At 43.2% G+C, this 15,813-nt stretch overlaps 1 protein-coding gene across 3 annotated transcripts in view; it reads right to left on the minus strand.

Moving 5' to 3' along the window:
• Nucleotides 1–6,016: 6,016 nt before the first annotated feature.
• The window catches only part of PUS10 (pseudouridine synthase 10), a 69,624-nt gene continuing 59,827 nt past the window's right edge, over nucleotides 6,017–15,813 (minus strand). For 2 of the 3 annotated variants that reach the window (XM_045012011.1, XM_045012012.1), the window contains exons 12-18: nucleotides 13,873–13,929; nucleotides 12,831–12,907; nucleotides 12,684–12,739; nucleotides 12,448–12,565; nucleotides 11,046–11,188; nucleotides 9,736–9,835; nucleotides 6,017–6,304 (exon numbers count right to left, since the gene is read on the minus strand). In XM_045012011.1, the coding sequence (XP_044867946.1) occupies nucleotides 6,266–6,304; nucleotides 9,736–9,835; nucleotides 11,046–11,188; nucleotides 12,448–12,565; nucleotides 12,684–12,739; nucleotides 12,831–12,907; nucleotides 13,873–13,929 (590 nt within the window). In that variant the 3' untranslated portion in view covers nucleotides 6,017–6,265. The other variant, XM_045012013.1, reaches the window with a different exon arrangement.

A 15,813-nucleotide genomic window follows, 5' to 3' on the forward strand; every position in this document is an offset into this window, starting at 1 on the left:
GAGCTCATCAGCACAGGTAACTATGGAGTCTCCTGAGAATCGAAAAAGAGCTCCAGCATGGACTGCATGGGAGGTACTGGATCTGATCACTATATGGGGAGAGGATTCTGTGCTAATAGAACTCCGTTCCAAAAGACGAAATGAAAAAACATTTGAAAAAATTTCCAAGGCCATAATGGAGAGAGGCCACAGCAGGGACTCAGTACAGTGCCGTGTTAAAGTTAAGGAGCTCAGACAAGCCTACCAGAAAACCAAAGCAGCAAACGGAAGGTCCGGGGCAGGGCCGAAAACATGCCGCTTCTACGCTGAGCTGCATGCAATTCTAGGGGGGTCCGCCACCACTACCCCACCCCTGTCCGTGGATTCCGAGGTGGGGGTAATCTTAGCCTTGCCTGAGGATTCTGCGGACGGGGAAGATGAGGAGGAGGACGAGCTTGCAGAGAGCACACAGCACTCCATTCTCCCCAACAGCCAGGAGCTTTTTCTCAGCCTAACAGAAGTACCCTCCCAGCCTTCCCAAGCCACTGTCCCAGACAATGAAGCCATGGAAGGGACCTCTGGTGAGTGTACCTTTGTAAATATAAAACATGGTTTAAAAGCAAGCGTGTTTTTTTTTTAATGATTAATTTGCCCTGAGGACTTGGGATGCATTCGCGGCCAGTAAAGTTACTGGAAAAGTCTGTTAACATGTCTGGGGATGGAGCAGAAATCCTCCAGGGACAGCTCCATGAAGCTCTCCTGGAGGTACTCCAAAAGCCTTTGCAGAAGGTTTCTGGGCAGGGCAGCCTTATTCCATCCTCCATGGTAGGACACTTGACCACGCCTTATTCCATCCTCCATGGTAGGATACTTGACCACGCCATGCATGTAGCAAGTAATCTGGTATCATTGCATGACAAAGCCTAGCTGCGTATGGTCCCGGTGTTTGCTGGCATTCAAGCAACATCTGTTCTTTATCTCACTGTGTCATCCTAGAGACAGTGATATTGTTCATGGTAACCTGGTTGAAATACGGGAATTTAATTAAGGGTACAGAGATGGTTGGGCTGTTTGCCTGTGGCTGAAAAGAAATCCTTCCCTGCATGTAGCCAAGCGGGAGGGGGCGGGGGGGGTTTGGCGCTGAGCTTTTTCGCGTTTGGCTACCTGGGATCTTCCATGATACCAACCACATGGTGGGGGCAGAGGTAAAGCGATCATCCCAGAGAATTGGATGGGGGCAGTTCTGGTGCTGCACGTTAACAGGAAAGAAGCAGCACTCAACGGGCTTTGCTTGCTATTTGGGAAAGGAGGGTGCTGGATATATGAAGGCTGCAGAAGCTGAAAGACAATGGCTTACCATGGCCGCATGCAAGCCGAATTCTGATGCCCGGACCTGCGTCTGTGATCTCTAACACCAAAGCCGCAGGCACTCAATATTAAGATGCAAAATGTGACCTTGTAGTGAGATCACATGTGCTATGTAAGGTGAATAGTGTTGTTCACCGTGAAAGAGTGTAAGCATTGTTCTGTAAAATGTATCTTTTTAAATACTTCTCTCCCTTTTTTCCCCTCCCTCCTGCAGCTGCAAATTTTTCAAGTAGCCTTCGGGATGGAGGAGGGAGATCTCAGATAAGGCGGCGGGGAAAAAAAGACACGAGACGAAATGTTCTTGGAAATCATGGAAGTGACCCGCAATGAAAGAGCTCATCTGAATGAGTGGAAGGACGTGGTATCAAAGTACAGGAAAGATGCCAGTGACCGTGAGGACAGGAGGGACCAACGTGAGGCTAGGAGGGATGAACGTGAGGAGAGGAGAGACGCTCGAGATGAGAGGTGGCGGCAGGAAGATCTGAGGTGTTGGGATGCAACTCTGGGGCTGCTGCGTGATCAAACGGACATGCTCCGGCGTCTGGTGGAGCTTCAGGAACGGCAGCAGGATCACAGAATGCCGCTGCAGCCCCTGTATAACCGCCCTCCCCCCTCACCATGTTCCTTAGCCGCCTCACCCACCAGAGGACTAAGAACGCGTAGGGGGAGGCTCCGTGCACCCGCCCATTCCACCCCAGTGGACAGCCCAACCAAAAGGCTGTCATTGTGAAATTTTTTTAGTGGCCTTTTCTTTCCCTCCTATCCTCCTCCCAAACCCCACCTGGGCTACCTTATCAGTTCTCGCCCTCTTTTTATAATTAATTAATAAAGAATATGTGATTTTTAAACTAGAGTGATTTTATTTCCTTAGGAAGCAAGAGGTAATCGAAGGGGGATGGTGGGTGGCTTACAGGGAATGAGTCAAGCAAGGGGGAGGGGGGTTCATCAAGGAGAAACAAACACAACAGTCACACCGTACCCTGGCCTGTGATGAAACTGGTTTTCAAAGCTTCTCTGATGCGCACCGCTTCCTGGTGTGCTCTTCTAATCGCCCTGGTGTCTGGCTGCGCGTAATCAGCGGCCAGGTGATTTGCCTCAGCCTCCCACCCTGCTGTAAAGGTCTCCCCCTTACTCTCACAGAGATTGTGGAGCACACAGCAAGCAGCAATAACAAAGGGGACATTGGTTTGGCTGAGGTCTGAGCGAGTCAGTAATGTGCACCAGCGCGCCTTTAAACGGCCAAATGCACATTCTACCACCATTCTGCACTTGCTCAGCCTGTAGTTAAACAACTCCTGACCACTGTCCAGGCTGCCTGTGTATGGCTTCATGAGCAATGGCATCAAGGGGTAGGCTGGGCCCCACAGGATAACTACAGGCATTTCAACATCCACAGCTGTTAATTTCTGGTCTGGGAAGTAATTCCCTTTCTGCAACTGTTTAAACCGATTAGTGTTCCTGAAGACGCGAGCATCATGAACCCTTCCCGGCCATCCCACGTGGATGTTGGTGAAACGTCCCTTGTGTTCCACTAATGCTTGCAGCACCATGGAAAAGTACCCCTTTTGGTTTATGTACTGGGTGCCTTGGTGCTCCGGTGCCAAGACAGGGATATGGGTTCCATCTATCGCCCCACCACAGTTAGGGAATCCCATTGCAGCAAAGCCATCCACTATGACCTGCACATTTCCCAGAGTGTCAACCTTTGGTAGCAGCAGCTTAATGATTGCTTTGGCTACTTGCATCACAGCAGCCCCCACAGTAGATTTGCCCGCTCCAAATTGATTCCCGACTGACTGGTAGCTGTCTGGCATTGCAAGCTTCCAGAGGGCTATCGCCACTCGCGTCTCAACTGTGAGGGCTGCTCTCATCTTGGTATTCTGGCATTTCAGGGCAGGGGAAAGCAAGTCACAAAGTTCCATGAAAGTGCCCTTACGCATGCGAAAGTTTCACAGCCACTGGGAATCGTCCCACACCCACAACACTATGCGGTCCCACCAGTCTGTGCTTGTTTCCCGGGCCCAAAATCGGTGTTCCATGGCTAGAACCTGCCCCATTACCAGCATGATCTCCAAAGCGCAGGGGCCCGCGGTTTGAGAGAATTCTGTGTCCATGTCCTCAACACTCTCATCGCCGTGCTGCCGTCGCTGCCACCTCCTCGACTGGTTTTGCAGGTCCTGGTTCAGCACTGACTGCACGAGAATGCGTGAGGTGTTTACAACGTCCATGATTGCTGTCTTGAGCTGAGCAGGGTCCATGCTTGCCGTGCTATGGCATCTGCACAGTTCACCCAGGGAAAAAGGCGCAAAACGGTTGTCTGCTACTTGCATGGAGGCAGGGGTGAGGCTGTACCCAGAACCACCTGCGATAATGTTTTTTGCCCCATCAGGCACTGGGATCTCAACCCAGAATTCCAATGGGCAGGGGAGACTGCCGGAAATATGGGATAGCTACCCACAGTGCAACGCTCCGGAAATCGACACTAGCTTCGGTACATGGACGCACACTGCCAAATTAATGTGCTTAGTGTGGCCACATGCAATTGACTTTATACAATGTTTTAAAAAACCAGTTTCTGTAAAATCGGAATAATCCCGTAGTGTAGACATACCCTTAGTGTTAGATAATTATCTGTGTGGACAGTTACAAAGTCAACTATTGCTGGAAGCATTTGCTCATAGTTACTTTTATATTAGAAACAAAACCTGTAGTCTAAATTATGCGCCTCTGATTCTAGAAAGAAACAGGAATGTACTTTTGAACTCCTGCATCCATGTTTACGTGTTGGAGATAGTGGAGAAGAGGAACTAATTTAAGGTGTCTTAAATGAGCACTGACATCCAATCATGGGCAAAGAGGAAGAATTACTATGAATATTCCAGACAAGCTCCTCAGACCTCTCTTGACAATAGAACTATGCCAACTTACAGACTCTGAGGCCTGGCCCTACACTGGAAGCTGACATGCTGCGCCACGCTGAAATCTTTAAGGGTAACTTTCCTGACCCTAGCAGTGGATACAGTCCACCCAACTGTTCATCCCACCACCACCACATAAATAGCAGTATGTCTTGCACAATACCTGACATATTTCTGAAACACTTTAAGAAAAAGCCTCTAATAATCTCCTCAATTTCTTCCTGAATATGTATTATTCATCTCTTTTTTGTGCTTCATAGGCACAGAAACAGCTCTATGATGCACTCACTCAGTCTTGATTTTTATCAAACAGCAAGACGTGTTTTAAGGAAGTCCTCAATTTCTGATTTGGGTTACAACTGTGAGGCCATTTCACACTCGCATATTAAAGTGGGGGCTCATTAATTTATACACAAGTTTTCATATGCTTCTATATACTTCAGCTACAGTGACAAATCTGGGCCTTGTGATTCACCACTGGCAATGCAGACATAAACTGTTTTTGCTGACATAAAAATGCCAGAAAACCATATACACTACAGCCTCACCATTCCTACTGCTGGTAGAGGCATATGGGTAGTGAATTAGCTGTCTTGCTGTAGATTAGGCCCTTTGTCTACTTCATGCTAAAATTCTATCATGACTTAGAACTTATTATCTGTCTTGCACTTTTTTGTACAGGAAGTGGGATGTGGTATAAACCTGCAACTCTTTATCCTGCCACGCAAAAGGTAGCACAAACATATGGCCACTTTTACAGCTCTTTCACAGAGGAACTTGGACCTGCCAGTATTATGTCTAAGAAGTAGCTCACTAAAATAAAATTAATCAATGACCAGCGTAAGCATAGCCTAGGGATGATAAAAAATCCATTAAAACACTTTTTCTGATGGAAAATTGAGTTTTCAACTAGATCAAATTTTTAAAAAAAAATTAGCTCCTTTCTGTTGGAATTTTCAGCTTTTGTCAAGAAAACCCCCAACCTGTTTGATTGTCAGCCAAACCCCCAAATATTTCTTTTCAGTAATGCCACTATGGTACATCAAAGAGCTGTGGTTCAGGCACCTCTCGTCTCCACTCTCCTTCATGTGGTGGATTCCCCAGCCAGACTACATCTCTCATGCTGCACAGGGGGGCTCAGCAAGAGGGGAGATATGGAACATGTCGGCTGGTCAGGGACCCGGGCCTACAGGAGATAATAGGAGTGTGAGGTACCTCCTGAATTTCTGGGTATAAAGTTTTCAGCCGCCCCCTGCAATAATCAAAATCTAACCAGCACTTGTACATATATGGGGAAAATATTGTAGGACAGATTCTGCTGCCCCTACTCATGTTGAGCAGTACCTCACTCCAGGAGTAGTCCCATTGATTTCACAATTCCAGATTAACAAGATACAATTGATTTCTTATGGTCTGATCCTGACAATCCTCATGAATGGTCTTTGGCGTACTTAGAATCAGGCTTTTAGACTGCTGCTCTGGGAAGTGGTACAAACATCTAGATAAGAAGATTATGCTTATGGTATCTGATACAAACATGCATCCACATTTTTTTTTCTGGTTGGGAACAAAATTAGATGATATATGGTATGTGTGGTTTGAGGGAGGGGAACTTCTCTTTTCAATCAAAGGGTTTCAAACAGTATTCAGGAAAGCATATTTGGTATATCTTGCAAAGATCAGGGTTTGGACATCTCTCTAAATAATTTTTTTCAAAAGAAACCATTTACTGCTGTTAATACAGCTGCCTGTCAGAGACCCCTTTACATGGGACAGTAATTTATTTATAATAAGGCTGCAAATTAATTAATTGAACAAACATCAACTGATCCTGAGTTTTTAAGCCAATTAAAAAAACCTGACAGATCAACATGATCCAAATGTTCAACAGAAATATTTTGCAGGGGATAAACAAGTTATCATACGGTGCACAGTTCAATTTCTTGTCAGCTCCTGATAAGAGAGTCAAGTCACTCTTCCTCTTCCCATCTTGAAAGACTCTAATCATTCAGGGTTGGAGGCCAATCAACATCAACAGACTAAAAGAGAAGTGGGGTGGGGGTGGAAAGCAAAATCACTAGATCAGGAGAGCTGGTGTTTTAGAAAAGACTTGCCACTAGTGCTTTCTGCATATTAACAAAAGAATAACTTTCATACAAAAGGGGAACAAATTATTAAAAAGACATGGCAAAACAGCATAGCACAAGAGAAAGATGGAGTGAGCTAGGACACAGTGGCATGGGGTATCTGCATTTCTCTGGTGGCCCATACATTTCTGCACAGTGTAAGATTGCATTTTCAAAAAGCTTTTAACCTTTTCAGTTTACACTAGGCTTTTCCAAGTGTGACCTAATGCAGTGATGTTGGTCTGAGGTTGCAGCCAGCCAGCTCTAAACAGTATTTCAGGCTGATTAGGGTGAGTTAAATGTGATTAACAACTATTGTTATTGCTGATCAATACAGCAGAAACATCCAGGTATTATGGGATTGAGGATGGCGTTTGGAACTGTGGGCAGAGTTTGAGTAAGGTCTGATCACTCCCCAAATATGACTCCTCATCATGTATAGTTCATTCAAAAATTAAGATGGCTGATTTTATGTAGGTCAGATGATTAAGTCGTCATTACTTCTGGTCAAAATGCACAAATCATATTTGACACATACTTTATTAGCAGCAAGTCTAACAATTAATGGAATCTGGATTATCTTTCTCCCCTGGCCTCACAGAGGCCCCAGGGCCAATTCCCTTTGGGTGTAAACTTGTTGCCAGCTTATTCCTGAGGCAGCACATCCGTCACTAACGAAGCATCAGGCATTTGTCAAGTAGGGGTCACAATGATGGCACATTAAACACTCTGGCTTCAAGATTGCCTAAATTAATCATACCTACTCCTTACCTAATCTACATCTTCATAAAAAGATTAGGTTCTTGGGCTAGGCTAAAATCCATTATGAGTAAAATGACTAATTATTTTCAAGTCCCCAGACATCATTCATAGTTGTGTGCAATAATTGCACTGACACCATTCAGCGTGAGAGCAATGCTTATCAACTGCAGTCTAGCACTAGTTGCTCATGTTCAGCAGTTGTCTTTGTAGGTTCCTTCTCCTCACCCCTTCCCCTTTCCAGGGATACAGTTAGCAAAGATAAAATCCTGATGCTGGCTGTTTCACATTAAAAAAAAAGTATTAAACTGCAGCCATTTGTTTAAATATTAAACCCAACCTATGCTGTTCTCTGCAGTTAAAAATATGAGGAAAGCAGAATCCACACAGCATCAATAATTTTTTACAATTATATTTCAGCAATTCCATTCGAAATTCCAGAAACTAAATAACTTATTTTAGTCCATCGTTTTCTTAAGTAAATCACTATATTTTAAAATATATGTAGTCAGATGACAATACTGATTATGACAGTAGAATTAAACATTTGTAGCACGTGTGCAGTTCCTCAAACGTAGATGGGTGAAATCCTGGCCACGCTGCAAGCCAAACTCCTACCGATTTCAATGAAGCCAGGAATTCATTTATTATTTAAAGGATTTGTAATTGGGATTCCAAACAGACGACTCTGTGTGTTTATTCTGTGATAGAGGCTTAAGAATTTAGGATCCGATAACTTAAGTCATTTTCTATTTCCTTCTTTTCTTTTTTACTATGAAATTAGTGATCGCGCCTGGTTTTTAATACTTGCAAAAATCTTCCCTTCATCCTAAGATCTGGTAGAGCTAGGGGGACCAGACAGCAAGTGTGAAAAATCGGGATGGGGGTGGGGGGTGATAGGAGCCTATATAAGAGAAAGCCCCAAATATTGGGACTTGTCCCTATAAAATTGGAACATCTGGTCACCCTAGGTACAGCCCAGGCTTCCTCCCATACTCTGCCCTACCAATATGTCTAACTCCTGATTTGCAGGGACCATCTTTTGGTACAAGAAAAATTTAGTCTTCATGCCCATTTGCTATCAGGGGTAATGAGACTGTAATATGGATAGGTGTCAATTAGAAACCAAGCTGAGGCTACCAGCAAGTAGTCAGATGTTATCCAGCATTGCATTTGAATCAGTGGCACTGATGCGAAAGGTTACATTGCACTTATTTCTGATCCAGCCCCACTTCTCAGAAGTTCTGTTAAAGGGAGAGGGTGTGGTATGCATAATATGCAGAGCAAAACTCCTTATTGCTAAACTACACTCCACCATGCACTGCTGGACATTATAAAGCCAGAGTTTAAATAAGCACGATATATCCAGGAGACCCTTCCTCAGGTAAGCAGATTCCTGCTCCCATAGTGAGCCCCGAAGACGTCAGTGAAGGACGTCTATGACATCATCGGATTATATGGCTCAATGATGTGTTTAAAATTTTAACGATTATTTTGTATTAACATCATATTTGGCATTAATGGTAGTAAGGATTGTTAATTAGGCCAAAGCAAGAAAGTTTATACATACAGTTTACAGGCTTGTCTACACAAGGCATAATTCCAGAATAGCTATCCTGATCAACTCCATACGTGGATGCTCTTATTTTGGAATAAAACTGCCTTATTCCAAAGGAGCGTAATCCATTTTGCAATAGTTAATCTGCTTAAAATTCATACTGTACCTTATTCTGGATTATTTTTCATGTGTAGACAAACCCTTACAAATGCAACTGCTTTGCTGACCTCAAGATAGGATATATTACAGCAGTGGCCAAACTTCTTGACCCTCTGAGCTGCATATGACAATCTTCAGAAGTTCAAGAGCCAGGGTGCGCCTGCTCGGGCTCTGGGCTTCCCCACTCCCTACAGGACTGTCTTGGGGCTTCAGCACCCAGGGAGGTGCCTTCCAGGGCTCGGGGCTGAAGCCCCATTCCTGCTGAAATCCCGAGCCCCGGCAGGCTGAATCCCCAAGACCTTCCTCTTTGCTGGGCAGAAGCCAGAAGCAATGTGGGGGGACAGGATGTGGGGTCCTGTCCACCCGCCCCCGATTTTTGCCAAGTGTTGCTGGCCCCACTTGGTCACATGGTGCTGCCCTGCCCCTCCTTGCATAGCAGCTGCTGGAGCCAGCAAGCTGGGAGCTGTGGCTGGCTGTGGGGAGAGGCAGCGGCCTCTCCCTGCAGCTCCCAGCTGTTTGCTACTGTCTCTCCACACAGAGCTAACACTTGGGAGCTGCAGGGAGGGGCCACTGAGGGTAGGGGTGGGGGGCATGATTCAAGCTGTTGGGGGGGGCCAACCTTTAAATTGTGCCCTCACACTCTCAGCAGGCATCAGTCATCTCTGGCAGAAGCCCCTAACCCCACCACCATGACACAGGGCAGTAGCCCTAAGCTCTCCCCCCACACCAGTCTGGTAGGTGGAGAAGGGGGATCCATGGGGGGGGGAGGGGGGCGACGACGACTCTGTGAGCCACACTAACTATTAAAGAGCCACATGTGGCTCGCGAGCCACAGTTTGGCCACCCAGATATATTATGAACAGTTTACCTCTACATCCAGCTCCAGAATGTCAGCAGTTCTCTTAAGTAGGAAGCCAATATTGGGTTTTGTTCTTCCAAAATCTCCATGTACAAACTCTTTAATGTAACTAGATCTTGCTTAAGGAAAAGTGCGTGTAGGCCTTGAGTGACTGAAGCTGATTAATGAAAAAAGGTGAAAAGGATATGGCAAAAAACACAAAGCTGAAATACCAAAATCTATTTCTGTTCCTGATCACAATCCATGCTTTTGTTTGTTTTAAACTGGGTAGTGACATTTTACTAAATTCTAAAACTGTTACAGTAAGTAGCAACAACCGATACTATATACCAATAGTCAGTCATTAGAATGGTTTCATTTTAAAAATGTTATATAACTATTTCTCAGATAATAAATGAGTGAGTCATACTGCTAACTTTTCTTAATCAGACTCTTAAAACCTAAGTATTAGGCAAATATTAAAACAAAACCAAATACATTTAACCGAGGATCTAACAAACTCAGAAATATAAATTAATTACATATCTTGAACCTCCCTCACGCCCTCCACTGCATCTAGAGAATGAAACACATTTCTCCTGATTCAATGGAAGCTGGAATAGGACTCTTGGTATGTTTATTCACGCAGTTTTGGAGGCCCATATAAGAACTAGAACCAAGAGGATGGATTAAAAAGTGTTTTTCAGGCAAAACTGAGAATTTCTTCACACATCCACTCAGAACACACAGCAAGTGTATAATGCTACTAGCCAAATCAATCTGAAAAGTACTATTGACCATGTCTGATACTTATCTTCAATACTGAGAGGTTTTACTTAAAAAAAAAACAACAAAACAAAACTGAGTGCTTATACTACAGATGCAGAGCCAAATGCTGCCCTCCAAACACCATTGAAGACTTCTGTGGAAATACAGGCAAAAAACCTCAGCAATTGGTACAGATCTTTATCCCAATCTAGAATATGCCAAAGGCTTGCAACACTCCATTTTTAAATTACAGATAAATAAAGGGCCTGAAATCTGTGTATATCTATACATTTGTTGCTCTCCTGTACCTTGAAAATAATTAGGGGCATCTTTTGTTACTAAGCAAAACAATGTATACCAATTGCATTTCTGAGCTTGTAACTTGTACATGTTTCAGTTCAAGGCAAACTTGAGAAAAAACCCTTAAAACCTAATGTATGAACTGTTGAAAAATCAGGGGCTTATAATGCAAACAGACTACACTAGCACTTGCAAAAGAAAACACTGCCTGTATGACCACGGTAACAATGCACTGGTTCTAAAATTTATCATGCAGTAAGTCTAAAGGATACGTCCCTGCCTGAGTTTTCAGATGCAGGCGAAAGTGATGGTCATCTATGTACTCGGATTTCATGGTGTGAATGACACGAGATCTTACAGCTAAAGGCCTTCTATGAAGAACCCGCAGAGGTGTTTTTTGATCAATCTTTAATTCCTTTTGGAAAATTTAAAACAAAGAACTGTCCAACACAGCACACACAAAATTAACACATATATAGCTTTTTCTTTTCATATAAGACTACTTTTTAATAATATATTCTGGTAGTTGAAGGATCTTCTGAGAAGTGTTTCTTCTTTAAGTCCTCCTCCGAGTATATCAAAGAAAAAAGGGTGCAACTATCTTTTAAAGTCTTATTGGGAAGGCCTCATGCGGATACAAGCTAGTGGAACCACAAATGCAGAGGCATAATAACCTTGAAATCTCCATAGTCTCTTGCTGGAATAACTCCAGGATTTACAAACTCAATGAGAGCCTCAGGGCACTCTAAAAAAAATTAAAGGCTTTTGTCTAAACTGCATCCAACTCTCTACAAATAAGAATTAGAAAGCAGAGCTGAGACGACCAAAGATTTCATCACATTTCTTTAAAGAGCTTTTCTCTACAAAAAGAGGCATTGATTTGGGAAGCATCTTTTTCTAGTGTGATAAAAAAAATGTTGAGCATCAATTGTCGTCATGCATTTTACTACTTCAAGCCAAAACACACACAACTTTGGAGTAAAGACTAAGTAACAGTAGTCTCTACTTGAGAATGCTCTTGCTATCAGACTCTTAGGCCAATGTTCCAACACTACAAAACCTGAACATAGAAATGGGCAGTCTACCAGCCAGCCTATCTCAACACAACGTGTCTCACTGACTGACACTTGGGACAGTCTATATTCTACCACTGCAGTCTCTTCATTTCAAATACTTGTGTCAGACCTTTGGTTTCCATGATTTTGCACAGCCATCTGAATGTGGATTTATTTGCTGCGACTGTCCCCAAAGTGACTTTGACTGGAGCTGGACAGAACAAGAAGCTAACGCTGCTAGTTCTGCTTTAACCTGCTCCTCTGTTTTGCTCGTCTACCCTTAGCAATGTTGAGATGGCATGAAGGGTCCTTGGGGAGAGAGATTTCCACCTCCAAAAGCACTTTGTGCTGTCTGATAATTGGCACATCATCTGCCTCCGATAGGCTAATAACTGGTTATCCTGGGTGAAGGAGAAGCACAGCAACAGTTACTGTGTAGTAGGAAAGATTAGACTTAACAGCATAAGAGGAATGGCAAATGGGAGAGTGGATACAATCAGCCCTAGAATAAAGGGTGCGAGAACCCATGATCAATGAAACAGTGAGAGAGAAAAAGAGAGACACATGCACTACCTACCAAGAGGCAGGTGCTCTATAAAAGCAAGAAAAATACAGATACCTTCATATCATCTAGAAGTGCAATATCTTCCTTCTGTATTGCTTTGTCTGTCCATATTAAGGCACTGTAGGTCTTTGTCTTTTCCTCCTCACCTTCTTTCATATGTCCAATTGCCTCTCTAAACAAAAGAAATTAATCACGCATAAGCATAACTACACAGTTGTATAAATGAAGATGTTTGCAGAATTCCCAAAGCATCATTCTGAAATCCCTTGCCAGAGACAGTAAATACTGACCTGGTGACAAGCTGTAAATCTCGAACTTTTATTTTGTCTGAAGAGTTATTAATTTTCTGTGATGTCAGAAAAGGAATTAGTTAGCAAAGCTGCCCTGTTACAAAAGTACATGTGCTTTATGATTTTCATGAAGTGCAAATGATTTACCTGCTGAAGCTCCTTCATTTCCATGGCAGTAAAATGTATTCTATGAGGATTCACAAGTTCAATTGCAAAGGGCCTTCCTGGCAACATGCATAGAGTCATAAAACATAAAAACATGTTGTTCTAAATTAATGTTTGGATTTATGCATTAAGGTCGGAAGGTGTGAAAAATGTGTCTACTCTTATGCACATACATATGGGGTTTGAGGTTTTCAGAGACATGGCCATCAAATGGAAGGAAAGAAACAAGGGACATTTTTTGGCTACTAAACCTAAGTATTATCAGTAAGTGCAAATTACTGCTTCCCAGAAGACATCTTGTACAAGTCTGTGCTAATTAAAAAATAAAATAAGAAAAAAGTTAATTAGCTTATTTTCTGTCACCTACAGCAATGCCCAGGTGCAAGATGACGTTAAATCCAGCTCCCTTAACTAAACATCTGTTGAAATGGCTGCACTTTCTGTGCTCTGGGCCAGCGCTGATCCCAGGATATGCAATGCCTGGAATTACACCACAAATTAGCCAGCGTCTGGTACACCTCATTATTGATTTTTACTCTTTTTGCTACAGTTGTTTCAGTGTAGCTGAAAGCTATTGGAAGTATTAGCATAGCTGATTAAAGGAGCTACATGCAGAAAGTGAAATCATCATCTTGAAAGAGCAACAGGCATTTTTCTAACTAAAAGATGCAAAACAGAATTACATAACAGAAAACAATATATTTATTAATGTGACATAAATGGATTAAAATTAGGAAATGCAAGATAGAATATTTATAACAAGCTATGGATTTCTAAATGTTTGTATTTGTTCAGTCAAGAAGATTATGGTGAGGTCTATTCTCTCACAGAGTTCTTTTTATGAAATAATGTCTGTCTGTGTCTCTAAATAAATACGTCAGTAAAATTATTGAGAGAATGTTTCAAAGTAGGATTTGTGTCACAAGCTAGCTTCCCATTTACAAAGAACAAAATATGTCTGAGTAGCTCCAAGACACCATTTTGTTCAGTTTATGCCTTTAATGAAGGGACATTCCAACCTTACCGCTGCCTAGCGTTCTCACATCCACATCTTCTCTTCCCGAGGATGAAAAATTAAAACCTTTAAAAACAAATATGAACAGAAAATGAGAGATTTTACCTTTACATTTTTTAATCAATCTAAAGCTTGTTTGTAGAAAAAGAATAACTGTTTAAATTGATTTTAAAATGTAGTCTGCACTCTATTTTAACAAAACTGGAGACAGTCACTGTCTCATCCCTCAGACAGACACTTCCTAGTTCCTCTGCCTGAATGAGGGACATCACAACCTTGAGAAAGTTTGAAAGAGCAATTTAATCCTAAAAGGAATCCCACTTGCTGCTAATCCCTACTCCTTTTCTTACCCAGATGGAGTTAAATACCTAAAGGTTGTGATTAAAGTCAATCTGAGACTCCAGCCTTTTGTTGTCCCCTCACGCTGTGACTCTTATCCTGAACACACTCATGAGTTCCCAAGATTTCAGCAAGATTCCTCACCTCTGAAGCTATTTGGCTGTTAGCCATACACTTGGCCAAAAGGGGAAGGGAACTTCAGGTGTCACCTGCAAGAATAGACTTATTTTTTCTCTCTCAAGATATGGTAAGGATTAGATTGGTACTTAGCATCCTACCTCTGACTCCTTCCCCAGTTAATCTGCCCCAGGAGCTGTCATACCTCCATCCCTCCAAGGAAGAACATGGAAAAAATTCGCACTCTGGCTATGACAGTAGCTTTGTGGAGCTGTCTCAAGAGAACCCTGGAGGCTACACAAACTGGACACCTCTCTGCATTGTGTATGGGGTTTCCTCAGCTTCCACTGCCAGGTGAGTGAGGGACAGAAGCAGTGAGGTCTACCCAGCCATTTCCATCAACCATTGGGGTACTTACTGGTTCTATCAGGTCACTAACCACATCAGCAGCAGAAATGGGAAAGTGATCCCTTGCTTGAGTTCTACAAGCTACCAGTTGGAGCAAACCTCCATACCTTTTCTCACCATTAATGTACAAACCGGTGTGGATAGTGGGAGTTCTGCATGCCAAAATCAGGTGCCTCTCAGTACCTTCTCTAATAGTATGCTGTGATTACTACTTTGGGATTTTCCCAGTGTCCAGTCTGACATATACAACTGCGGGGGGAAAGGAATTTTGCTAATTTTGAATTAAATTTGTCCTTGTAGCTAATGGTCACTATCGCTGAGTCTGGGGGCCAAGAAATGGACAATAAGCACCCCCGCCCTACAGGTAAACTCCTATTTAATTGATTAGTGTTTAGACAGTTGATCTCTCTGCACAGCAGAAAGGCAGTGTAACAAGACCAAGGGGAAAGGGTCAAGGTAGGTATTCTGGAACGCCTGAGACAGAAGCAATTAATAACAAGGCTTTCCAGCTGGGAGTATGAGGATCCGCAGCTCTAGAACCTGCTGCATGCACACCACCTCCCAACAGCTCTGGCAGAGCATCAGTGAACAGGCTGTGTGCCTTGCAGGCCCAAGCACCACAGGATGTGCTGCCCACAGAGGGCCTAATTGGCAGTGCTTCCAGGGTCCCGGTGCAATAGTTAAGCCTGGAGGAGACACCAAGAATCTGTCTGTGCAACTAGGTGGATCCCCAGCCCACTGCTACGACAGACCCTGCTCCTTCATCTTCCTCTGATTCCTGGCTTGACTCCAGGCTGCGACCCTTGGCTCCAGCTCAACCCGCAAGATCTGACTCCACACACTAGGCTTGACCGCTCACGCCCCAACCATGCCTGGGATTTAAGCCCCAACTCACCACTGGATGAGTACATCCACACTTCACTTTCACATTGCAATCGTCAAAGGATAAGATTATAAACCAATATGTTATTAATCTTTTTAGCATTTTTTAATTGTTAAATAGTGTCTTCTGTAATGAGCATTCATTTATAAATTGTTAAGAAAAAGGAGTTAAAACTGACTACCATACATGCTGGACCTACTGGC

The sequence above is a fragment of the Mauremys mutica genome, chromosome 3 (genome assembly GCF_020497125.1).
Source record: "Mauremys mutica isolate MM-2020 ecotype Southern chromosome 3, ASM2049712v1, whole genome shotgun sequence".
Classification (NCBI taxonomy): Eukaryota; Metazoa; Chordata; order Testudines; family Geoemydidae; genus Mauremys; species Mauremys mutica.